Source organism: Cetorhinus maximus, chromosome 4 (assembly GCF_964194155.1).
Source record: "Cetorhinus maximus chromosome 4, sCetMax3.hap1.1, whole genome shotgun sequence".
In the NCBI taxonomy this organism is placed as follows: domain Eukaryota; kingdom Metazoa; phylum Chordata; class Chondrichthyes; order Lamniformes; family Cetorhinidae; genus Cetorhinus; species Cetorhinus maximus.
This window is the reverse complement of record NC_135882.1, coordinates 78900096-78927559: the sequence shown is the minus strand read 5'-3', so window position 1 is coordinate 78927559 and position 27464 is coordinate 78900096. Positions and strand designations below refer to the sequence as shown.

Genomic DNA, 27464 nt, shown 5'->3' with positions numbered 1-27464 from the left:
ACTTTCTCTTCAGAAACAAAACTGTGAGTGTTAGCTTTCTTGTCTGCTTTCACTTTCATCACTTGCTGTGATGTCTTTAAATGTTCCCTAGCCAACTCAAATGCTCTGATCATTCTTTCCCTGAAATTTGATACGTAATCCAGGAGAATAGTTTCTGGATTTGACCCACTAATTTCTCACAAATCAATTTCAGTGGTCCCCTTACATCATGACCATAAACTAGTTTATAAGGTCTAAAACCAGTTGATGCATTAAGAGCATCTCTAATAGCAATTAATAAAAATGGAATTTCTGTATCCCAATGCTGTGCAAAATCCTGACAGTATACTCTTATCATAGTTTTTAAAGTTTGATGCCATCTTTCCAAAGCTCCTTGTGACCCCGGATGATAAGCTGTTGACTTAAACTGTTTTAACCCCAAACTGTTCATTACTTCCTTAAACAGTTGTGACGTGAAATGTGGCCCCTGATCTGATTGTATTTCCTTAGGTAAACCACATCTTCTGAAAAATTTAATTAACTCCTCCACAATCTTCTTAGTTTTAATATTTCTTAAAGGTATCGCTTCAGGAAACCTGGTAGACACATCCATTATTGTCAGTAAGTACTGATACTTTTAGTCTTAGGGAGGGGTTCTGCACAATCAATCATGACCCTGGTAAAAGGTTCTTCAAAAGTTGGTATTGGGAGTAAAGGCGCCGACTAAATCACTGCTTGTTGCTTTCCTGTTATTTGACACGTATAACAGGTTCTACAGAATTTGACTACATCCTTATGCAATCCTGGCCAAAAAAATACCTCTATCTTTTCCTGTGTTTTCCTAATTCCTAAATGTCCCCCCATTGGAATTTCGTGAGCAATCCTCAGAATCTCATTTCTATACCCTAATGGGATCACAATCTGATGCACCTCCCTCCAGCTTTTATTTGCTGAGACATGATCCGACCTCCACTTGCTCATTAACATATCTCCTCGAAGATAATAACATACTGGAATACATTTTGCTTCTGTTTCTGAATAAGCTTTCTGATGTAACTGCTTTAATTGCAAATCATTTTTCTGTAACTCCACTAACCTCTTTGAGATAAACACTTCAGCTGAACTGTCCTGTAATCCTTCCTCCTGAACAATGTTATCAAATACAGTACCAGCTAATTGAATTTCAACACTTTCTTCTTGCCTTTGAACTGCTTGCTTATCTCATTTGTCTTGTTCTTCCCTATGAGCCTTTGATCTCGTTACAACATAATCGGGCAACAATCCAGGATGTTCCTTCAGTAACACCCCTGTTGAAAACACTTCTACAGGCTGCTCACCTACCATAGGCATCACCCACATTTTCGATCCAGCTACATCATTACCCAGAATAAACTGAACCCCTGCAATGGGCAGTTTTTCCACCACTCCAACTATAACTTCACCTGTCTTTCATTTGCTCTTTAAATTTACCTTCCACAACGGAATAGATTTAGCATCTCCATGAACCCCCTTTATTATTACCTGCTCCTGCAATACTCCCTTTGAATAGCAAGTATCACTATCCTACAACATTAAGGATTGACTAGCCCCTGTGTCTCTTAACATTTTAACATCTTTACCTACTCCACCCTGTACACATGGAAAGACTTTCCCTTCACATACAAAGTCTTTGAACATTTCTGCAACCTACTCCTCAGAATTCTCTTGAGTAAATTTTGAACACACTCCCACTTCTTCACCTTTGATTGATTCTCCCTGTTCACAAACCATTGGTTTCTCCTGTGCCTGAACCTCAGAACCCACAGTACTTTTACTTCCAGAGCTTTTCATTACCCCCAACAATTCCAACAGATTTTTCCTACAATCTCCAACACACTGACTTCGTGTGCCCCACTTTATTACAATGAAAACACCTCAATTTTCGAATGTCACTTCTACCTTCAGCACCTTCCTTTTTATTCTGAGGGAAAAAAACTTCCTGGGAACTTCCAGCTACTCCTTCTCTCCCCCGACTACCTACCTTCCTTTCACCTTCCCACTTTTTATTTGAAAGGGTGATGAAAAAATGTTTTAGCTCTATGAACTAACTCATAATCATCAACTATCTCTGCTGCTTGTCTTACAGAATCAACCCTCTGTTCTTCCACATGAGTTCTCACTACCAAAGGGATTGAATCTTTAAATTCTTCCAAAAGAGTTACTTCCCTAAGAGCTGCATAGATTGTCTTTGTTTTTAACTCTCATATCCACCAATCAAAATTACTTTATTTTACTCTTTCAAACTCAGCATAAGTTTGCCCAGGCTGTTTTCTCATATTCCTAAATTTCTGCCTGTATGCTTCAGGGACCAACACATGTGGGCTCAAAATAGCCTTTTTCACCACATCATAATTCACTGATATTTCTCCTGAAAGTGAAGCATATACCTCAAGCGCCGTGCCTAACATCTTAGACTGTAATAATAACATCCAGTTTTCCTGTGGCCATTTGATCTGTTTAGCTAGTTTCTCAAACAAAATATATGTCTTTTTCCTCAAACTTTGGAAGAGCTTGTACAAATTTAAACATCTGCCTGCTGGGCTCTACTCTGAAGATAAGCCCTTCACCACCTATTGGCATCTCTTTTTTAACTGCCAACATTTTCAGTTGGAATTCTCTCTTTCTCTTTCTTTTTCTCTTTCCTCCTTCTCTATCTTCTCAATTTCTAATTCCCTTTTAAAAGCCATTTCTCTGTCCTTTGCCTCTAATTCAAGTTTTTCCCGTTCCTTTGCTTGTTCAAATTCAAGCATCTTCATTTGCAACTCCAGCTGTGACTCACTATTGTCAGGTTTCACTTCCAACTGTAGGAGCTGTGCTATACTTTTAATTATATCTAATTTCTTAGCACCCTCAGGTAACCCCAATTTTAACTTATCTGCCAACTCTGTTAACTTACTTTTGGTTATTTTTTCCAACTCAAGCAGAATTACCTCTCCTACTCCCAGACAAGTCTTAGCAATTGTCAAAGCCATCTTGCAGTCTCACCACTTCTAAAATACCCCACCAACTCCTGAATTCAAAGTGCTTCTCGTATTCTTAACCTTGAGATTCAAGACCAATTCCAAACCAATCAAGGAATTAGAAATATTTTTATCCTGCTAGAGCCCCCACTTGTTATGACCCAGCAGTTGGTAAAGCTGAGTTATCTACAAATCCCAGAGGGAAACTTTAAACAACTGTCATAGCCTATATTTTCAGGTGGTATGTTTGAGATGCAGCTCTAAACTCAAGAATCAGACCACCAGTTCTCGAGAGGTTTTTGTATTAAACTAAATGAAACATTTTATTAAATTGCAATACATTAAACACACACACATGGCTACAAATTTCTGCTATCATAACTTTTAACAAATTCCCAAACTAATCTCCACTAAGGCAACAGCAACCCATAGACTTTAAGCAGACACCAGGCAAAGCATTTTCACCTTACAAATTCAAAATGAGGTTCCTTTCAATTTGGTTCCTTTGCAGACAATGGTAGGCTTACAGGCTTTGATCTTACATTGCCTCTGCCCTGCACACACAAAACTGCTATCAGTTATAGCCAGCACATCTCATTGAATGTAAAAGCAAAATACTGCGGATGCTGGAAATCTGAAACAAAAACAAGAATAGCTGGAAAAACTCAGCAGTTCTGACAGCATTTGCGGAGAGGAAGACAGTTAACGTTTCGAGTCCGCATGATGAAGAGTCATACAGACTTGAAACATTAACTGTCTTCCTCTCCGCAGATGCTGTCAGACCTGCTGAGTTTTTCCAGCTATTTTTGTTTTTGTGCCATTGAATGTAAATTCCCATTGTATCACCAGCCCCTTTGAACTCCCCCTCTTTTAACAATAAAACCCCATTCATAGTACCAATTTTATTAGTGATATAAACATTGCTTGGTCTATGCTATCTAGGTGCCAGATTTCACTCCCCTTCTTGAATGCTCTATTCAACAAAATGCAAATGCCTCTCTTAATCTCAAAACTAGTATACATCAAAACACCCAGACTTGCTGGCTTTAATCCAATTAAATCCAATCACACCCATAGACTAAACCTCTATTTTAAAAGAAAAATAATTTCCAATGATATACATTAATAGCTTCGTGTCAGGTGATATCAATACAGGTATTTGTTATGATGGCTAAAAATATAATAGGGCCTAATTTGGTTCCTCATGGCACTCTAGCATGTAGTGTTATCCAGTTGGAAACACTTATTCCTATCAAACTTATTGCTGCTGTTTGTTGAAAACGTCTGAGATCCAGTGTATAGATGACTGGCTCATTCCTAATTGAATGAGATCGTTGATTGTGATGTTATAATCTACACAGTCAAATGCTTTATTAAAATCGGTTATCACTACTGCTGAAGATGTTTTCTGTTTGTCAGCATTAAGATCCAGCTGATTGAGAAGATCCATGACACAAGGAACTGTGGATAATCCCTTTCTATTACCAAACTGCTTATGGTCTGAATGTTTCGTCATATCGCTCATCATCCACTTTGCAATGAAGCTTTCTAATCTGGCAAAATGATCAGTGAGAGAAATGGGCTGCTCACTCTTAACAGTAGCCAGGGTTGACTTTGGCACAGGGATGGTGATCGCTTATTTCTACTTACTAACAGGATATGATTTGTTGAGAGTACATGTCAGTGGTACACATATTTTGATTGCAAGTTCTTGTATCAAGCTTACAGGGATGCTGTCAGGTGCTTCTTCTCTTGGTACGTTTATGGCTTATAGTTCAAGGTAAACCTGCCATGATTGCACTATTGGGCAAAGTTTTGCGGATGGCATGTAAGCTGGGTTCTATGTCCAAAGAGAGAGAGAGATGGGATGTCATGAGGACTTAGTTACTTAGTCTTAGTTCCTCCAGTTCCTGTGGAACAATGGACAGCAAGACTCTGCCACCAGACCTGGTCCATTGCAATTTCTTTTGCTGCAGCCCAGGTGGCGTCCTGCTCTTAAAGGTCATCCTTAACTGTACTTCACCTGCTGTTCTTTGGCTGACCCAGTCTTCTTCTCCACTTTCTGGTGTCCATTCTACTGTTGCTCGGGTGGAGCATACATCTGGGAAGCGAAATGTGTGTCTCACTAGTCTCAGTTGTTTCTCCGTCACGATATCCTGCAGGAGCTTCTGACCAGTTCTCTGTAGCACTTCTTCATTGGTGACATTATCTCACTATGTGATGTCCAGGATCTTGTGTAGGAAAGCTATTGAAAGTTATCTAATTTAAGTGACACCTTTGCTGTTGTCTTCCATGCTGGCATAGATTGCAATTGGTACTACTAAGGACATGTGGAGTTGAAGAGGAGGCTGCTTCATGAGGAATTGATGCAAAATGGCCATTGATACAGTTCGTGATATCCACAAGATTATCGTTATGTACGTTGATCGGGAGTTGATGAGGGATGTCAGATGTCATCAAACGTATCCCTCTATACCATTCCACTGGATCATTCTGCCTAAAGCTCTGGATTCGCTCAGAATAAAAAATGTGCTTCACATCGATAATCATATGGTTCACACCTTGATTTGCCAGTGCCTATACAGACTGGTGTTATCATGGTGATAAGCAGACTGCCATTTGTGAATCATCCTTTTGATGCTGTCATCCAGGGCATGTCAGATACATGACGCTTTGTATTTTGTGTCGGGAAATGTTTCTCAACTGCACAGCTTAAGGGTGTTGTAGTATATCTGGTACTGTTGATCGGCATCTTCATTATGGGTGATCTTAAACCAGCCATGAGTTGTGATCCATCTGCTGAATGCTGACATGCCACTGTCTTTCACCAGGCATGTTACACATGTTTGTCAGTCTGATTTGGGAGACTGCAGGCACTGTTGTGGCTTCCAACAAGCAGTGGTGTGATCACTGTTGCCAAGTGGAACTAGAGTTTCAACCTCTTTGTACAGTGATAACATAGCTTTGTTTGTAATGATCTTATCTAAAGTGCACTCTTCACCTGTTGGGTTTTTTACAATCTGTACTAAATTCAGGTCACGTAGAATTTGATCAATGTTAAGCTGATTAAATTCTCTCATTATGACAATGGAGGCATATGTGTGACGTGAATTAAGAGTGTCCATTGTTAATTGAATATGATCAATCACCAATTCCACAATAGCATTATCTGGCTGGGGGTGGTAGACTATCACAATGAAGACAAAATACCTCAAGGTAATCTTGCAGATCTCACTTTAATCCAAAAAACTTCAAGGTGCCCTGAATTTCAGTGAAAAGTGTTACATCTATATCATTATTTACGTAAAATGTCACTCCATCTCCAATGTGATGAACCCTTGGTTTCAACAAAACAGTGTAATTTGAAATGGATATATAATCAGGTGGTAGATCTGATCGGTTCCATGTTTAAGTCACTGCCACAATATGGTAATTTCCTTAAATTACAGTTGATCAAAATTCATCAAATTTATGTTTGAATGTTGAGCATTACACAGCAAAAAGGTGGGCAGTCTTACGGAGGTTCTTGTTGTAGTTGGGATCCTAGTTAGGTTTCTTAGAGTAGTGTGTTGCCAGGGAGTCCAAGTGGGCCTGTAGCAATAGCAATAGAAGTATGGCATCGGATATGGTGTCCTGCCTTTCTTCCACTATATTGTTGTGTGTTGTCAGGCAGGTACTCCAGGTTGAAGGCGGTTCCATGGGTCACTTAAATGCCGCCTCTGTTTTAACAAAGATAATGTGCTCATCACTGCTCTTGCTGTCTTTCTCATTCCCTTGTACTCAAGTCCTTTTAAATTCAGTTGTGAAGATACACTGGAGCCAAAAGTGTACCCTGAAAGAGCAGACACCCGGGACTGTATTCACCTCCTGCTCTGGCCTTCTGTTCTCCCCCGCTGGCCTCCAGCTCTCCCTCATTGGTTTCTGGCACTCCCTGTCTGGTTTCCTGCTCTCCCCCACTGGCCTCTAGCCTTGCCCCGCTGGCCGCCAGCTCTCCCCGCTGGCCACCTGCTCCCCGCCACCACTGCCCTCCTCTCCACTGCTCGCTCTCTCTTACATGCAGAATATATTCTATTCGGCTTTGATAACTTCAGTTTTGCATTTGAAATAGAAAATAATTAACCTGAGAGTGGATGAAAATTGCTATAATAATGCAGCCATGCAATAATTATCTATTAGTGCAAAATTAATTGATGTTATCAACAACTGTTATTCTTTTTACAAACAATGTTTGATCTACTGAAGAGCAACAACATAATTGTAGGGTTGATGCATGCAAAGGAAAAGCACATTCCTTTTAATAATGAGCCATTACGAGGAATTTTAGATTATGTACTCCCCTAATCACCTTTTAAGTTTATACATGTATGGTTTGTAAAGCTAAGATTTTTTTGAATAAATTACAATTTTGAAGATGATGTTTTGAAAGCTTGCCAAGTTGAACTGTATTATTTTGATTAATAATCTTACTGGTAGTCTTTAAGAAACCTAGAATTAAATTTAAGTAACAGTAATGATGCAAATCGCACTGCTTGGCATATAAGAATCTTTTCTAAGAGGTTCCATCTTCAAGGTACAATGAACAATGAAAAAATGGACCAGTTATGATTATTGCTTTCTATTCCCTTCTGTTCACATTTATTGGAACTGCTCAATTGAGCCACACAGCCAAAGAATCTCCAAAGAATTGAACAGCAACCAATCCAATTCTACTATTTCACTGCATCTTGGAATGTTTATTTGAAGATGTTGATTTATTTTTCCTTTATAGCCTTTTTATTACCTTTGCTATATCATTATTTACTCTACAGTCCCTATTCCTACATTTTTTTCGAATGTGTAACAGCAGCTGGGCCTCAGTTTAACGTTTCATCTGAAAGAGAGCACCTCCTGCATAGCAGGAGTCAGTACTGCAGTGACAGCCAGGATTATCTGTTCAAGCCTCAGGAGTGGTACTTGAACACACAATATTCTGACTCAGAGGCAAGAGTCACACTGGCACCTATATATTTATGTAATAGAACACTGTTATGATATGAAATAATTAATTAACGTTAAAGGTGAAAAGGAAGAAAATGAATTGATGAGCGTCTAATCTCTTATTCATTCCTGGACATTTTATTGGTTTGCTGAATAATATTCTTGGAAAAATCTGAGGAGCACATGGTGTTCTTACAGAGAAGAGTAACAGTATGGTTTGCTGCTGCAGTACAATGTCACGTCATAAAACCAAACACTAATGAAAAATGTTGATAATTCTTAAATTTTCATTGTTGGATAGAATTCAAGAAGGAAATGGAGTCGGAGGTCAATTGCACAACGCAGCTCCGGATTCATGTGCAGAGGGATCCATGGAATCTACCTAGTGGTGTGCACAACCTCATACAGGCTATTACAAGATTTGTGGAAGGTTTGTAACAAATGCTCACAAATTCTGAAATTTATTATGATAGTTATAAAGGATAACATTTTTGCGACGATGACTTCAAGGCCAGAATTTTCCAGGACTTCTGGCTGGGCCGCCGAACTTCCCGCGCTAAATCTTTAAATATGTAACAGACAAGATGTGCTCATTTAAGAAGCACCAATTAATAATTTAAAAAATAATTTTGACATTGCTTACAGATAAGGTAGGTTGATTTTTAATGTTAAAAGCATTGCTATTTAAAATGACTTTTTATATAAATGTTGCTTTCTTTAGGCCACACTTTTTACTGTTGGCACAGTAAACAGTATATCATAATATGCCATACAACCTATGTTATTCAATTTTTATCCTGATTGCATTGGTTATGACATCATTCTGAAAACATAAGAGGGAAAATTTATGATGACAAACAGATTGTCTTAAAATAGAAGTATTTATAGAAATATAGTAAAGTGACAACAATTTGATAAGAATAATAGTGTTTGGTGGAGATTTGTGCTATATTGTGGCTCCTAACAGCCTTCTGCTTTGCTTACACAAACCTTTTGCAATGTGACATATATAATTAATCATGCCTTTATATGAAACAAATAATCTTGAAATAGATAGCCAGAGTGACATACTTCCTTGTTCCAGCAGAAGGTACTCATGATAAAGAGGGAAGGAAAGTGAGGTGAGCCAGCAGTATAGGAAAATGGAGCAACAGTACTCTCCGATGAGTTTGTAAATATTATTATTGGCTGTTGTTGTGCATACTACTGACACAGTATAGTTCATGCACTTTCTGAGAACTCCTGGATCCTCTGATTGTAAGATGAAGGCCATAAAAATCTGATTCCAAACTCTAATTATTTCTGTCAAACTGAAAATTTAATATTTTTTTCTGTATTCAAATTTAATATTCACCTGATGATCTATTGATTAACATAAATAATTCTCACAAAACAACATAACATTGAAGGATTAGAATAAGGAAATGAGCAGCTTTCAGTTGACGTCTCACATTCTTTATATTTGTATATCTTTTTGAAGAAAATTGCTCTTCAGGAGGGTTTACTTAGACAAACTGCTACAGAAATTGGTTTAAGGCAGATTTGGTGGCATTAGAGAATGAATTGTGCACCCATACATGGAGGCCTGAGGGTCATGAGGAATTAGTCCTTGAACCTCATTTAATAATAGCATTGAATTGTGGGTTTTTTCACTTTTGGCTGGCTTGAATGTTGGGCTATCCTGCAGGTACGTCTAAGGGAGCCAGTGGTAGTGTGAAGAGGAGTGGTGAGCACAGATGGGCAGCATTCCTCAGTTTTGCTGCGGAGAAGCACATCTGCTCTCACTGGCTCCACATCAAGGTAAATAAAAAAAACTTACATTTTTTTTCTGTGACATTCAGCAATTCTGTTAAGGACTTTTGGTCAAGTTACCAAAGAACTGGAAAACTTAATTTGAGCATCATGAATGTAGCAAAACAAGCAAAGTACCAGTCATTGGGTATTTAAATTCAGTCAATGCTACTTTTGGACAGGTGCCAGGGAAGCCTAAAAAGAGCAAAGAGCAATATGGTGGCAGCGATGCCACCAGTGTAAGGTCTGTGCTCCATATCCTTTGATATCCTTATCCAAATAAAAATTGATTTCAGTTTTTAAAATTTCAATTGATCCAGCGTCTAGAGGGTTTTGGAGAAGAGAGTTTGAGATTTTCAACAATATCCATGTGAAAAGGTGCTTCCTGATTTCACTGCTAAATGGCCCAGCTTTAATGTTAAGATTATGCCATCTTGTTCTGGATTCCTCCACCAGAAAAAAAAATAGTTTCCCTGCATCTTCCCTATCGAATCTCTGTCATTTCAAAAATTTCAATTAGATTGCCATCAACCTTCTGAGTTCAAGTGAATACAAATCCAATTTATGCAATCTGTGCTTGCGGTTGATACCTGTGTCCAAAATGAAAAACAGTTTCCTTTCCCAGCATTTGGCATGTTGACTAACATAAACATGCAGATGATATAAATAAAACTGAAAAACTTGCATAAATATTTTTCCTTCTAATTGTGCATGTCACTATATAAATAAATTATTTTCTGTGTAAGAATGAGGGTGCCTGATTGTTATCTACTGTGAAGCTAGGTTTGACAACTTGAAAAATGTAATCAGTGCTAATGATGTGCCATTTTAATCTAAGAAAGTATCTCCAGTCACTAGTGATATAGTAGCTGTAAATGTATGCACTGCATTTAAATGTGTCTCAGGGGTGGAAGGGGATAGCATTTGATTCCTGTAGTCTCATGGGCAACTCTCCAGTATAATGATGAAGAATGTGGCCCATCTACAATTTAATGGAAATCCCCTGTTCACACACTAGCCAGTTTGAAGTTTGCACTTTGGATTACCTGGATTCAAATTTTAGATGGATTGGTTTCCCCTTGTGATTTACATCACCCAGTCGAAGCTTATGTAGATATTTTTGATTTTCATCTGCAATTAGTATATATTCTATAATAAAGTTGTAGAAGATGTTTATAATCTGTCTTTATTTGAACTGAAGTTTCTGAATCAATGTTCAAAGAATAGAACATACTCTAAGTCTGCCTGGTGTCACAATCATACTTGTACAATGTGCAGTATCTTTGATCTTGGATGAAACGTATCTGAAATTACCCTACCTTTTCAAAGAGAGTCCATAAAAATCAAAAGGATTAAATCAATTTGCCTTGTTTGATTGTAGAATGTGCTTTTCAACTCAAGCAATATGGAACATTATAAGGTCCTAGGCTCAGTCCCCAGTGTGATCTGAATTAGCTGATATTAGAGGAGGTGGCAGTAGTTAAAATACAATTGGCCTCAGCACGGCTGAGCAAGGGAAGGGAGGGTTAAAAACAGCTACAGTGATGTGTAGTGGAAAATATATCAGATTGAGATGTGATGTCACTTCAGTCAAATACCCACAATCACCCACTGCCTAGGTAGGTACATAGGTGGGTGACTTACCAGAAGAATGTCTTCAGAAGAAAGAAAATTTGAAAGAAATAGGCTGGAATTTTCCATGAGTTGCACTAAGTGCAGTGGTGGGCATGAGAAAAGATGTTTTACCCACCAACTGCAATGGCGGGTCTTTGCGCCATATCATTCGCTTTCCACCTCATTAATTATGCAGCCACAGGAAACACACTGTTTGACTGGCGGGCAGCCTCTGAATCGCCCGCCACACCACTGCCTCATAGTCTCCTCACTCCGGGCGCCATATGTAAACTGCAGCCGCGCACACAGTTCTCAATGCTTGCAGCCCAGGACTGCTCCAGTGAAGCCATGGTCCTGAAAGCCAAGAAGAGTTCAGTGACCTGGACTGGACTGCCTTTTGGAGGCCCGCTGTGATGTCATCTACCCCTGCTCTGGCTGCCGGAGGTCTAGCAAACTCACCACTCCGGCTTGGGAGGCAGTGGCAGTGGTTGCCAGTGCCAACGCTGCACAGTAGAGGTCTGCCATCCAGTGCAGAAAGAGGATGAATGATCTCATCTGTGCCGCCAGGGTAAGGCAATCATCTCATCACTCTAAACTCACACACTCACAAGACCATCCCACATTCACTGCCAGCTCAAGGGACATCACCACTCACTCTCTCACACACACCCTCACATCTCTATCTGGCCTCATCTCTGGAGACTGCCTCCTCAGCCCTTACCATCTTGAGGCCACTTGCACAAATCAACATATGCCCCCTACACACACCCTAGGATAACCCCCTTCTCCAGTACAGCTCTCACCCTGCAGCCTCTTCTCTTGCCTGAAGCCACTTCACCCCATTCCCCAAGCAATCCCTAGACCTGCAGCCATTGAAAAGCCACCCCTGCCTCACCGCTGGCCTGGTAGGTAAAGACTTGCCGGTGAGCCCCTCTAAAAGCGATGTGGTGCTGCCTGCAAAGCCTGAAGCTGATGACCATGAGTGCTGCCCGAAGTAAGGTAGGCAAACAAACCTTGCAGTCCCGAGCGAATTGCAGGTTGCCAGGTGTACATCGCTTGTTGTGAAACACGTCAGCATGAGTGAGCTCATGATCCAGTGTGGCGAGCAGGGCTTATAATGAGATTCTAACGTATCGAAATTAGCTTCTCAATGTGTGGCGGTGGGATATGAGGCCTGCCATTGATGAATGGACCAGATAATCGCAAACTGGTTTTATGACAACGTGAAACCGATTTTTGCAATCTCCCAATATTTTCCGCTCCCGCCCGCTATGACACCCACCACAAACGGGAACGGAAAATCCCAGCTATAGTGTCAGGTTAACAGAAATTTATTTGCAAAACAGTTTATCAGGCAATGCCCTATAAATATTATACCATTGTATTTGATGCTTTTATTACAAAATCGATACCACAAAACTATTCACATAAGGAATGATAAAAGTACATAAATCGTATAATAATTTTCCCACACCATGTGGATAAAAAAAATTGATTGAAACATCACTCAGTGGATTCAGAAATAATAATTATTCTATGAATTTTTATAATCCTTCTTCCAATTTCACCATTCTAAAGAAAGATATAGAAATATAGAAAGGTTTATACCTCAGGTGGAGACCATCGTGTCTGTGCCAGCTAAAAAGATGCGTAGGTGGGCGAACCCGCACCTCTCCTCTTTTACGCTTAACTCTAAAGTCCAACCTGAACCCATTGGGGTGGAGAAAATGGTCAAAGTTCACAACTCAGTACACCTTGGCATTCTTTTATTATTCCATCAGTAACTTACAAACGTCAGTACCCTGCTCCCTTCAAGTTAAATCAGCACTTACCAATGTGGTTCCCTTAACTTCTGAACTGCACTCACTCTGCTGATCACTCAAAGAAGCATGTTTGCATGTGCGTGGATGTTCAATCCCGTTCATGGTTAACTTTGCAAGCTGCTGTCCCTAAACTCATGTTTCTCATAGTGCAAAAATCACACCTGTGACAATGATTGCCGTAAACCCCTTTCACTTTTGATTGTAGCTTCTTAAATCTTGCAACAATCCCACATCCTGCTTTTGTGAATAGACCATTAATGTATGAAGGTGTTTTGACAGGAAAGATTCTGGCTTATCAGCATCATCAGGTTGGTGAATGAGTTACCCTCTAATGAAACAGCTTTTGAGATTAGCATTTCCAACCAATATGGGTTCACACCCAGACATCCTGGAACCCACAGCTTGTTAGCTTGTAAGTACTAATTACAGTTATACAGTTGAACACTGGAGTTCAATGGTTGGGACAAATCATTTAAATCTTGTACAGATGCATATAATTGTGTGGCCTCTGCCATCTCTTGAGTAGTATATTCAAGAAGTTACTTCATTGTGTCTGTATTTTGTTTCATTTCAAGGTTTTTTAAAGTCCACTTGCAAAGCCCCATGAAATGCTAGGAGGCAATACTTAGCCAATTTCTGAAAATTGTCCATAACAAATGGCCTTTTTCTTTGCAATGATGTCTCTTAACTTTAAATGTTGGCTTCCTTTAAGTTGAATGCATGCTTGTTAAAGAACTGGCTACAAGAGTTATCCAGCCTAACCCCACCTTCTTGTAACCCTATGGATTATGGCACCTCAGGTGCATATCTAGGTGTTCTTTAAATGCGATTAGGGTTTTTGCCTCTACACTCTTTCACACAGAAAGTTCCAGACTCCCAACACCCTCTGGTTGAAAAAAATTACTCGATAACTCCCCCCAATCCTTCTCCCAATTACTTTAAATCAATGCCCCCTGGGTATTGACCTTTCTGCTAATGGAAATACGTCCATTTCACTCTATCAAATCCCCTCATAATTTTACACACCTCAATTAAATCTCCCTCTTTTCCAAAGAAAACAACACAGCCTATCTAACCATTTCTCAGAAATAAAATTCTCCACTCTTGCTAACATTCTCTTGTATTCCCTCTGTCCCCTCTCAAGTCTGAACACATCTTTCCTTTTTTCATTCTTTCATGGGATTTGAGCATCCCTTGCAAAGCCAGCTTTGGTGCCCATCCTTAGATGCCATTGAGAAAATGGTGGTGAGCTGCCTTTTTGAACTGTCCTGAACTCCTTGCCTCATCTTACTTGATTGTCTGGCGGTTATCTATTCCCTCTGTGCCTGCACTCTTAAGTTGCAGCCTGATCACCTCTTGAAGTGTGCTGCCTATGTAGTTCTCAACCTCACAATGCACTGCAGCATCCAGCGCCTGTAGCTCAAGCTCCTCCAGCTGATGACACTTGCTGCACATGTTGTCATCCAAGACACAATGGGCAGAATTTTCCATCTGGCGGGGTGGGGGGGCGGGGTGGGGGGGTGGAGCGGATGTGGGCATGCGCGGTGGCGATTGGGTCTGTGCTGCCATTTTACGCGGCCGGGCCAATTAAGGCCCACTCAGCGTGTTTCGCAGCTCCCGGGAATAGTGGGAGTGGGCGGGCGGCAGCGGATCGGCAATCACCACTGGGTCCAATGGTGACCCGACAGCCTGTTTAAAGGGCAAGCTGCAGCCCCTCCAAGGCTGCTGTACATGGCCAGAGGTCGGGGCCAAAGCAGGTCCAGGCTGGCCATGCAGGAGGATAGGGCAGGTGGTCAAAGTGCGCCCCAGTTTTCGGATGAGTGCCGTGCTGCCCTCCTCGAGGAGGTGGTAGCACGGCAGGAGATGCTCGTCCCCCAGGACGGAAGGGGGAGGCCCTTCCACATGACAAAACGTGCGTGGGAAGAGGTAGCGGAGGTTGTGAGCTCCCACAACGTGGTGCAGCGCACATGGATCCAGTGCTGCAAGTGCTTCAATGACCTGCTGCGCACGGGAAGGGCGAGTAGCATGTTGGCATCATTCACTTCACCCATCATGTAAGCTTCTTCCCCCCCCGCCCCCCACCCCCACCCCGGCACCCCACCCATGCCTGGCTGGCCTGAATGAAATGAGTCATTGACGGCATGTGTCCTTAGTGGGCGGGCCAGCAGATATTCCCTATGCGTTGGTCAGCCTGAGAGTGTAGTGATGAGATGGGTTCTGCACCCGCAGCATGTGGTGGACTGAGACCCACATGACTGTGGTGGGGGCAACCTGGTCCAGTCACAGTGCTCGAACTCCAGGACATGTCGAAGTCAGGATGATGGCATGGTGGGAGGGGGTCTTCAAGGTGGCGTGGCACAGATCGATCTGCTGCCCTCTGCAATTCACGTCATTGTGCCTCCTTGCTACGGCAGGTTAAACTGTGTGCTCCCAAGTGTGATGAAGGCAGCATGTGGCCAAGCGGGGGGTGGTGGAAGGACACACCTGGCATATTTGTGTGAGTGTTCGGCAGCAGCGGGGTAAGGATGCACTAGACCCCTGCAATAGCCTACTGGGCTTAGGGTGGGCCGGCTGCAAGGAGAATCACGGTACAAGTATCACTTATCAATGCTCTTTTCTCATTTCCAGGAGAAGAATTCTCACAACACCGCTGGGCGGGTGAGGACTGGCGTTGGCCAGTCCAGGTAGTACTGCTTAGCCACTTCGAGCAGGAGGCCCTCGACCTGGAGAAGTGCCACGTGCCCAGGTCCACCGGAGCCAGAGAGACTGGGGTTCCACGGGCAGGTATGTATGGCCAGCACTCACGTCACCAGTAGTCTCCCAACAGCCATGGCAGTGCTGATTGTTGAGTGAGTGACGTTACCAACATGCCTTGCCCAGTGCGTGTGGAAAGATGAATGTATGATGATCCAGGGGACAGGCCTGTATATTGACATTGTCCGCACGCTAACTGATCGAATTTCCTTACTCTTCCTTTCAGCATCAGTGGCGCAGGGCCAGGACCCGGAGCAGCAGGGCCCCCCTCTGACACCTGAGGGCCATGAAGTTCCAACATCACAAGCATCACACCATCTCTGCCAGGCAGGCACCAGCGCAGATACTGGCACCTCGATGGGCATTAGATCTTCGGCTAGTGTCCCAGGGCACAGCAGTGAGGGCACTTCACAGTCGCTGCAGCAGCTGGCAGAGACAGAGAGTGCCCGTCACGCCAGCAGTCAGAGGACTGCAGGGGACCAAGCACATGCTCAGTCCATGGCTGATGATGAGCCTCTGGAGTCATCCGCGATGCAGCCAACTCATGAGATGTGGCCGGGTGTGAGGGACCATCTGGTGAAGATACATGAGGCTGTGCTTGGCTTGGTGTCAGTGGTGGAGGAGTCCATGCGGACTGTAGCCAATGCAATGAGCCTCATGGATGAGCGCCAAGCTTCCTCCATGGAAACAGTGGCGACTCTCATGGAGAGGTAGCTCCAGGGACAGGATCAGGGGTTCTTGGGGTTGCGCCCGGACCTGCATTGACCTCAGGCAGCTGTGTGGGCGGTGGTTTGGGCACCTAGTATCCCACCTTGATGCCCATCCATCTACGGTGAACAGGGAGGGCCGAATGGACCTCATGTCAGTGGAGCAGCTGCCTGTCATCTCTGCTAGTGCCTCTCAGGGCGCTCCAGATGAGAGCAGCAGCTCCTCCGCCCCTCTGCCAGTGACCGCGGCACTCAATGAGGCTGGGGAGATGCCAGCTGCAGAGCTGGCAGCTCCCTCCCAGGCGGGGCCAGCACAGGCTCCACAGGCCAGAGGAGGTCCGCCAAGGTCATCAAAGCCAACAGGACAGCAGAGAGAGCAGGCTGTCTCAGATGCCAGTGCCAGTGAGGAGGCACCACAAAGACGTAGCACCTGCAAACGTAAAATTAAGGCACCTTAGGTGCACCCTGGGTTCATCACTGGTGGTTTTTTGTTGGTCCCCCTATTAGTTCCTTCTGATTGTGTTTGCAGTGTGACACCATTTTATTTGTGTTATGTTAAGCAACTTTTGTGAAAGTATTAAATTAAGATCGTCAAACATGGCTGGGAATGCCTCTTTTCTTAGGCAGGTGGATAGATTCCTGTGATGCTATGAGTGATTTGTGTGTCAATGACATTTATTGACTGGGCGCATCATCAATGCTCCTATCCTGATAGATTTTGCACTAAGGTCTCCAGTATGGAGGCTGTAGCCCAGGCTTGTGTTGGAGGTCTATATGTGCTGTGCTAGCTGAAGGTTCCTTGGATTAGAGCATTTCACGTGTCCCTTCCTCCCTGGAGTATGCCCGGGTCAGCTTCTACCCCATCAGCATTTCCCTGTGCATGCTCATCCTCGGACTCACTGCTGGACTCATCGTGTTCAGCCGCAGCCACTGCGTCTACATCTTCTTTGTCCAAAGCGTGCCCCCTTTCCAGTGCAAGATTGTGGAGAGCGCAGCATGCAACCACTATCAGCAACACTCGATCTGGGGGGTACTGGAGTGCGCCCCCGGAACGGTCCAGGCATCGGAAGCGCATTTTGAGAAGACCGATGGTTCTCTCTGCCACAGCCCTTGTGGGGGCGTGACTTCTATTGTACCACTGCTCAGCTTCTGTTCTTGAATGGTGGAGAGGCATCATGAGCCACCTTCTGAGGGGATAGCCCTTGTGACCCAGCAGCTATCCATCCAGTCGGGCTGGAGCACTGAAGAGCCCTGGAACCTGCGAGTGTCTGAGGATGTAAGCGTCATGGGAGCTGCCTGGGTACCTTGCGCAGACTTGCAGGATCTGCATCCTCTGATCACACACTATCTGCACGTTCATGGAGTGGAAGCCCTTCCTGTTGACAAAGGCACTGGGCTCACCTGCTGGCGCCTTGATGGCCACATGTGTACAGTCTATTGCACCCTGGACTTGGAGGAAGCCAGCAATGGCTGAGAAGCCTCTGGCTTGCTGTGTCTGACTGGCATCGTCCCAGCGGAAGTGGATGAAGGTCAATGCACACCTGGACAGAGCGTCTGTAACCTGCTTGACACAAGTGTAGACAGTTGATTGGTAGACACCGCAAAGATCACGCACCAACCCCTGGAAGGAGCTGGAGGCGTAGAAGTTGAGGGCAGCTGTGACCTTTAGAGCCACTGGCATGGGGTGTCCACCTACTCAATTAGGGGAGATCTCAGGCCCAATCATCTGACAGATAGTGTTGACTGTCGCCCTTGAGATACAGAGCCTCCTCCAGCACCTCAGACATATTGAGGTAGCTGCTTCGCCACCTGTATACCTGGCAGCAGGATAGTGGCATCTTCTATGGCCCCTTCCGCCTTGCATTACCTCTTGGCCCTGCACCCCTTGTGCCTGCGCCTCTCCTCAAAGATGGCTCCCCTGGAGGCTGAATGTGCACTCCTGGCCTCCTCCCCCTTCTAGCCCTCCCTTCCTCCTGAGAGGAGGTGCCTCCAGTGGAGAGATCACCTCCCATTCCCAGGCTCAGGGAGGCTTCCTGAAACCTACAGGCCCCAAAACAAATCCTCACTGCAAAGTGCTGACCTGAAGGTTATGAGTCCAGTCCAAGAAGCTGGTGTGCATTTTGAAGTTTTCCAGCTCGTACAGGCAAGATTCAGTAACTTTTGTACAATAACTTTTAAATCTGTAGAATCACGACCCCACTGAACCCTCTTCTCCCACTCGTGGATGAGGTTTATACAAAGATCGCACAGGCGCCACAAAATCCCTGTCAATTGGAGCCTCAAGGGCCTTAAGTGGCACGTTAATTAATGGCGGGCGTGCAACGGAGATCATCGAGCGCCCGCCCACCAAAATATCACAACGGTGCGTGGTGATGTCGGGACAGTCGCCCAACGTCATCACGCGTCATTTTACGTCAAACAGAAAATTCTGCCCAAAAAGTTTCTGTAGTTCCCACGTGTGACAGAATATGTATTTAACGGGACTGAGGCACTCTGCGTGCCCCTATTTATTAGACTAACTTAGCTATGCAGAAATAAACTAAAGACTTGCAAACACATTCACCAGCTGTTCACCAGTGAGTATCTTATCTTGTGCTGATATCACTTAGGTTTTTTTTTAACTTCAGTCCCTCGCCCTTACATTCCTTCGAGCTGTGGCCAATCTCCTCTTGGTTCACACCTGAACTCTGTCAGATCTGGTTTCCTTACCCCTGGGTTCTCTGATTCTACTGTTGTAATCTTTATAATATTTTGCATTAAAGTGTTATCATTAAATTAAAGTCACTGTGCTGAAAGTAGTGAAAATAAATGTATTGAATATTTTCATTCCCATCATTGTATTTTAAAAATCAATGACACTGAGTGTAATCATGCTTGTAATTCTGTAAAGGAATCTATGTAATTTGAAAATCAGCAAAATTGAGTATAATTGAATCCTATTCCAATGAGGTAACTGAAATTTGAAGTATTGACTATTTCTGCAGAAATGAATGCTCACTAAAAATAAATTAAGTTATTTTCAAGAAGAAAATTGCCTCATCTATGGATTTTCTCAGTTTTAACCCTAAATCTATAGGTTAGCTAGAATAGTTCTAGGGTTGAGGGATCTTAGCTACATTGTCAGGTTGGAGAAGCTGGAAATTCCTCCTTGAAGCAAAGGAGATTGAAGGGAGATTTAATAGATGTGTAAACAACTATGGCAGGTTTAGACAAGGTAGTCAAAGAAAAGCTGTTTCATTAACTGATGGTCCAAGGACCAGGGATATAGATTTAAGATTTTGGGTAAGAGATACAGGGAGAATGTGTATTATTGTTTTATGCAGTGAGTGTTGATGACCTAATGACCTCACTGTCAAGAAGGTGGTGGAAGTGGAGACTATCAATGATTTGAAAAAGAAATTGGATGGCTCTTGAGGTACATACATTTGCAGGGTTATGGGGATAAATTGTGAATTGGGACTTATTGTATTGCTCTACGGAGAGACAGCCTGGACTCAATTGGCTGAATGGTCTCCTCCTGTGCCGTTATGACTTTATGATTGTAAAATTTATGCAGTTGATGTTACACTGTGTGTAGTAGTGTATGAAGACAGTAGAATTTCTCACCCAAAATACCCTTTTTAATAAAGTTGTTTTTTTCAGAGGTGAAGATACGAGTATTCCTGGCTCTCCTTGAAAACACAGGTAATGCCAGAACTTATTAAATTGAAACAAATTATTTCAGAGGTGGTATGTATCTTACTAGGGTAATACAGATCATGCAGCCAGCTGTAAATTGCCCATAGTCTTTTTATACATGCTGAAGCTAAGGAATATCCTGTTGGTATCAGAGTAATTTAATACTCCTTTATTCTAAGTGTGAATCAGACTTGAAAAGTGTACAGGCCAGGGTCTAATATTAGCCTAATTTATGAAACTCTTGCAGTCTCGTCCCATGCTGGGATGCAGGTTTGCTGCCACTCAAAATTGTTTTTTTAATGAAATTTATTGCACCTCTGTTGGATTATTTAAACATTATCGTCATTGAATAAACTTTTCTGATATTTACAGATAAATTAATTCTTTCTTGTCATTTTTGGAATTTACTTACACAACCTGAAACAGAATGGATCACTGACTATCAAAGGAACAGTAATAATAATATTCTTATTGCCAATTTGCTACAGCTATTGTATCAACATGCAAGTCACAGTGATACAAAAACTAGAATAGTTGGGGAATGTCATTATTGTTTTGATCTCATATTGAATTCTGATAAATGAGGATGTGGTCTCATACTGCTTGTGCTTGACATTGGAAATCCATGTAAAGCTATCTTTTAAAATCTTCATCATAAAAAGATTCTCGGTCTTACACTGAACCCTGCTTCATAAGTTCAAAATTCTACTAAAGAACTGACAGGGCAATCTATTCTTGATTAATGTAAGGAAATAAATACATTCTGAGGAAGAACATGTATTGCTCCACTCAAAGGGAACCCAGATGGGAGCTCACTAGTGTTTCGGAATATGGCTCCTTTAAAGACAACAGCGATTTGGCAGCAGCAGTATTAATCACTGCTTCTGCTCTCACTGCCCTAATGCAGCTACCAGTTTCAATATAAATAGGCTATTTATTCCTCAGTGATGTACTCTTTTGCTATATTTGCAGAAGTGCTGAACCAACTTGGCACATTTGAATAGTTTTTTTTAAAGTGGCACTTACTATGTTTCAATTATTGCAAAGCTTTTTGTTCAGAATAAGTGGTAATTTATAGGATTACAGGGTGCCACAAAAAATCCTTGTGATCTTGGCCCCTTGAATAGTTACAGTAATTCAATCTTCCTACCTGATTTTCCCATATAAATTTCTTATCGAAGTGAAAGTGATCCTGGAAGGGAGGAGGAGGGTGATCTCATCTCCCCTGCAATGTGGAACCAGCCAATCCGCAGAATAATGATAAATAATGCCCAGGAGGGTGAGATAGTGCTTCTTCTCAACTGTGTTCTATGACAGCAGGACTGAGCAACATTGTATTTTTTTATTGCCACTGTTTTCAGTTACAATACTGCTGTAGTCTGTTGCAGCAATACACATTTGATATTCTTGGCTTTGCCACTGTAATTTTGTAAACCTTCATTGGTTGGTGGATTGGTGCATATTTCTCTGACACGCTGCTTTCATAATGTGAGCAGGTACATATGTAGGCAAATTTAAGCATGAGTAGGAGAGAGATATGAAAGTAAGGGAGAATCAATTACTAAAACTGAGACATGAAAGAGTGAGAGGAAGGTAGATTGGCAAACATACAAAAAAGACAGAACAGGCATAATAGGACATTGGCATTCACAAACGAGACTAGGAGGGAATGAAAGCAAAACAGAAAGGAAAGGTGAAAAACAGCAATGAGAAATGAAAGAGGAGAAAAAGAAACACATATGTCAGAGAAAGGAAGAGCTATAAAACAGCAAGGAAAGCCAAGGATTGAATGACTGAACTAGTTTGAGCTGACTGCATGTTATAGCATTGTAACATAGCTGTAGGATTAAAAATCTTCATTTATATAGATTTTAAAAATCAAATAAAAGTAGGCATGCTTTTTTCATTGTTGGCATGCTTTTTCATTGTTATATATTGAGGAAATCATCAGGAAAACCGATTGCAAATACAACAAAAAAAAGTGAAAAGTTTGGGATTTTTAACTAAAGTGTGACCAAAGTACGGTGTCAGTAATGTGATTGTCGTACTTGTCTCATCAGAGAAACGTAAAACCTGCAGCAACATGGCACAAGCCCACAGGTTCCCTCATGTCACTGCAGCACATATACTGCAAATACAGATACATTATAATTCCCAAGCAGCAGAATAAAGAGCCCTCTACTGAACAATCTTCCTGAGCAACTAGGCAGAACTGAATACAATCTTTGGAATGCATGCAAACTGCTGATGTCTGTAATATATGCATTGTTTTTTGTTAATACAAGATAACTAATTTAATTAGATATTTTAATGCACATTCTTTAATCCAGTGTCCTCAGCATTCTAATTATGGTGGCAAACAGATAGCTCTCTGGTGAGAATAGTTCAAATTACTATATTACACATAACAAAATTGGAATTGGTATTAAAAACTTTGCAGAGGATAAAAGCTGAAAAAAAAACTGGCGTTTGTAAAGCAAATAAATTAAACTCATTGGACACATTACTGTTTATAGGATTGTGAAGAGCAACAGTTCCAAGATTTATCATTCAGACTTGATTCAAGGACAACATCAGAGCCAATTCTTATACTGCCTCGTTGTTTCTTATTCAATGACTAAGGTCTGGATCTGGTAGAAATAGGCGTAGCCTGACGGTAAAAGAAATTAAGAGATGAGAGTAAATGTCAAACCATGAAAAGGAATAAGGGTAATATAAACAGTCAGGGATCAGATAAAATAATAGACCATAAGTATAAAATATATGTTAAGATGTGATGAATGAATAATAAAAACAAATTAAATTGCCTATAATGCAATATGTAAAGCATCTGAAAGAAAACAAGAGAACTGGAGGCAATAATTCACAGAAAGGAATGAGATGTAGTAGCTTTAACTGAAGCATGGCTGCATAAAGAGCAGAATTGGCAATCAGATATTGCAGATTATAACATATTTAGAAAGGACAAGGGAGGAAGAAGGTATGGTAGGGTAAATGTACTATTTAGAGATAAATAGTAGGAAAATAGGCTGTAGGAAAAAAGGACATAACTAGCATTCAGATAGAAACAAAATCCATATGGATTGAGATAATTGATAAGAAGGAGTTGGTCATGCTAATAGGAGTATATTTCAGACCACCTAATAGTGGACAAGAAGGGGAGTGAGAACCATGTAGGCAAATCCATAGAAATAGCAAAAGATATAGAATAATAATATTTTCATCTTGCACTTATCAGGACAAAGTTGAAAGGCTTTGGGAACATTCCCATTTCAGCAATATTCAGGTTTTGTACTACTAAGCGACTGTTAGAATAATAATCATTCGAGATTTCAAGATTCTAATTTTCTCCAGCAAGAAGAGGGGAAAAATGAAAGGTCTAATGAGGGCAGAAGTGCAAAGCGATTGGGGTTACAAAGACACGAATCATTAAAAATAGCAACACAAGTTAACAAAGCTATAAGAAGCGCAAACAAAGCACTGGGGTTCATCTCGCAGGGAATTAAATTCAAAAGCAGGGAAGTTATGTCAAACTTATGTACAACATATGGAGGAGGTGTTAGAAAGGCTGATTGTACTTAAAACTGATAAGTCACCAGGACCAGATGGGATGCATTCAAGAATACTGAGGGAACTAAGGGTGGAATTTGAGGATGTACTGTTCTTAATCTTCCAATCCTCCTTAGATACAGGGGTGGTGTCAAGGGATTGAAAAATTGCAAATATTACACCTTTGTTTAAAAAAGGATGCAAGGATTTATCCAGCAACTATAGGACAGTCAACTCAACCTTGGTGATTTGAAAACTTTTAGAAGTGATTATCCAGGACAGAATTACGACAGCCACTCGGACAAGTGTGGATTAGTTAAGGAAAACCAGCACAGATTCATTTCTGGCTAGCCTATTTGAGTTTTTTTGATGAGGTAACAGAGTGATCAGGGTAATGCGGTTGTTGTGATGTAAAGGGCATTTAGATGAAGTTCCACAGAATAGGCTTGCCAGCAAAGTTGAGGCCCATGCAATGAAAGAAACAGTGGCAGCATGGATAGAAAGTTGGCTGAGTGACAGGAAACATAGAGTGGTAGTGAACAGTAGTTTTTCAGACTAGAGGAAGGCACGTAATGGGGTTCCTCAGGGGTCAGTACTCGGGCCCTGCTTTTCGTGATCTATATTACGGACATGGGTGTACTGGGCACAATTTCAAAATCTGCAGCTGACACAAAACTTGGAAATATTGTTAACTGTGAGGAGGATAGTGATAGACTTCAAGTGAACATAGACTGGTGGAACGGGCAGACGTGTGGCAGGTGAAATTTAATACAGGCAAGTGTGAAATGTTTTTTTTGTAGGAAGAACGAGGAAAGAAAATACAAAATAAAGGGTACAGTTCTAACGGGACTTCAGGAGCAGAGGGACCTGGGGGTATGTGTGCACAAATCGTTGAAGGTGGTGAGCAGTTTGAGAAAGTGGACAATAAGGCATAAGGGATCCTGAGCTTTATAAGTAGAGTGCAAAATTAAGGAGGTTATGGTGAATCTTTATAGAAAACTGGTTTGGTCTCTACTCAACAGAATTGTGTCCAATTCTGGACGTCGCACTTTAGGAAGGATGTGAGGGGTTTAATGAGGGTGCAGAAATACAAAAATGGTTGCAGAGTTCAGTTATGCAGATAGATTAGAGAAGCTGGGGGTGTTCTTAGATAAGAGAGGTTGAGAGGAGATTTGACAGGGGTGATCAAAATCATGATGAGCCTAAGCAGAGTAGATACAGAGAAACTATCTCCATTGGCCAAAGGATCGAGACCACAGCATATTGATTTAAGGTGATTGGCTAGCTGAATTGCTTTTGCAGAATACTGGCACAGACATGGGCTGAATGGCCTCCTGTGTGGTAATATAATTCAGTGATCTTCGTATATTTTTGCAACAAAAATGTCTTGGGATAGTCTAGAACTATCTCAATGTATTGTAAAATTGTAGCAATATCATGTGATGTAATAGTTATATATGTTCAATTTTTTTCCAGCTATTTTAGACTTGATTTCTTTATCAAGCATCATTGTTGGCTCGCATAAATTTGTTGTTAGGAGGCAAGTTAACTTGCTTTCAGAGAAAAAATAATTGAAAGGCATTTTGCAGTCTGTTAATTCACCTTTATCTTCTTTTTTCTTCCCTTTTGTTTCTTTTTTAACCCTCAGATACTGAAATTCAACTCAGGCAAGACATGGTGCTTTGCCAAAGTCTAGTGGCCACAGTTTGTGCTTTCTCAGAACAGCTATTGGCTGCGTTGCATCAAATGTATGATACCAACAGTGAATATGAAATTGAGACACAGGAAGCCAGTAGAAGATGGTTGGAGCAAATTGCCAATGTAGGAATCCTCTTTAACTTCCAGTCACTGCTCTCTCCTAATCTGGTAAGATGCTGCAATGTGCAAAGTTTAGTACTAAATTATGTTAGTAATCTAATTGATGTAATTGACTTAAGATATATCAGGCTTAGAAACACCACTTACAGTTTCAAAACTGAATACATTATAGATTGCAGGTGTGGTATCGGGGCATACTGTACACTGGCTACAAAGTTATTGAATGCAATTTTTAGTTCACAATTAGAATAAATCTCATAGGACACGTAGTTGTGAAGTTATACTCTGGATGGTTTAGCTGGCAAGAGGAAGAATGAGGATGTCACCTGTGTTAGCAAAGATGTAAAAACACGGGCAGCCTGCCACTGTCCTGAATTTTATGAAGTAAATTTGTGGAACCTACTGTGCTGGATGTTGCTCTAATTAGGAATGTAAAGGAACAGGAGAAGGCCATTCTGCCCATTGGATCTGCTCCACTGTTCAATTAGATTATGGCTAATCTACGCCCCAAATCTATTTTTCCAGTTCTGAAGAAGGGTCATTTGGACTTGAAACATTAACTCTTTCTCTCCACAGATGCTGTCAGACCTGCTGAGTTTTTTCAGCAATTTTTGTTTTTGTTTCAGATTTCCAGCATCTGCATTATTTTGCTTTTATCTATTTTTCCACTGTTGCTCCATATACCTTGATACCTTTACCTATCAAACATTTATCTCAATCTTGAAAATTCCAATTGACTCAGCATCCAACTTTTTATGACTTTGAACACATTTTCCATCCTCACTAGTGTTGATCCCTAGGTAAAGATTTGGTAATGTGCCTGGGATAATAATCAAATACACCCGCCTATTAATTATTTTAGCTACAAGAATTGTTCTTTGCTTCCATAAAATTTCTCTCCCATCTTCAATAAGTAATTGAACATGACAACATCAAACCAGTGAAACAATTGAGCATATTTATATCACAAAATATGAACAAGTGAGTAAATAACAATAATAATCTTCACATAACTTTCAAAACATGCAACATATTGTGATGGAATCTGTGGTTTCAAAGCTTGTATTATTTGGGTCAAATCCTAACTGAAAGGGAAACCGAACGTTCAGATTTCTTGGGAATCTAAAACTGGAACTGAAATAAAAACTTTGGGGAAACTGAAGTTGGTTGAAACTGGATAAAAAGACACACAGCCACCCAACCTCAGGTTCCAGCAGTGCAGTGCAATCAGTTGATAAAAGGTTACTGCCACTGCTTCATTATTTTGAAGAAACCGATTGAGCGGTACTGGCCATACAGTGCACAACGTTGTTACTGAGGGTTCATATCGAGGTGTTTCTGGCGAGTCCACACCATCAAGACTGTTGTGAACAGAGCTGAGGAGGCTCTGGAAAAGTCTGCCATAATGGTGAAGACTGTACCTGTAATGTTGGCTTGGAGCTGCTCTTGGATGAGAATCAATGGCGAAATCCTTGAAGAGAAGGAGCTGAAATTCTACCTGAGGAGATTCAGAGCTTTGAAGGGCTTTGTGGCTGAAATTGGTGTGAGATATGCTAAGGGGACTGCCCAGTCAATTTGTGAGACCTATCTTTGTTGAATCTGCTATTTAATGTGTAATTTATAGTTTATATTGAAGGCAATTTGCCTGTTAATTCATATTTAATTTATGTTGATTTTGGTTTGATTGTTAAAGTAAAAATGATAAAAAGTGAAATTTTGTCCATTGATTTTCTCGTTGGGGTCACTCAGTAAATTTGGTTCTTTTGGTTTATTGG

At 41.5% G+C, this 27464-nt stretch overlaps 1 protein-coding gene across 3 annotated transcripts in view; it reads left to right on the top strand.

Moving 5' to 3' along the window:
• The window catches only part of prex2 (phosphatidylinositol-3,4,5-trisphosphate-dependent Rac exchange factor 2), a 675068-nt gene that overhangs the window by 463848 nt on the left and 183756 nt on the right, over nucleotides 1–27464 (top strand). For all 3 annotated transcript variants that reach the window (XM_078540383.1, XM_078540384.1, XM_078540381.1), the window contains exons 30-32: nucleotides 8257–8385; nucleotides 20287–20328; nucleotides 25520–25737. In XM_078540383.1, coding sequence (XP_078396509.1) covers nucleotides 8257–8385; nucleotides 20287–20328; nucleotides 25520–25737 — 389 coding nt within the window. The remainder of the gene's footprint in view (nucleotides 1–8256; nucleotides 8386–20286; nucleotides 20329–25519; nucleotides 25738–27464) is intronic.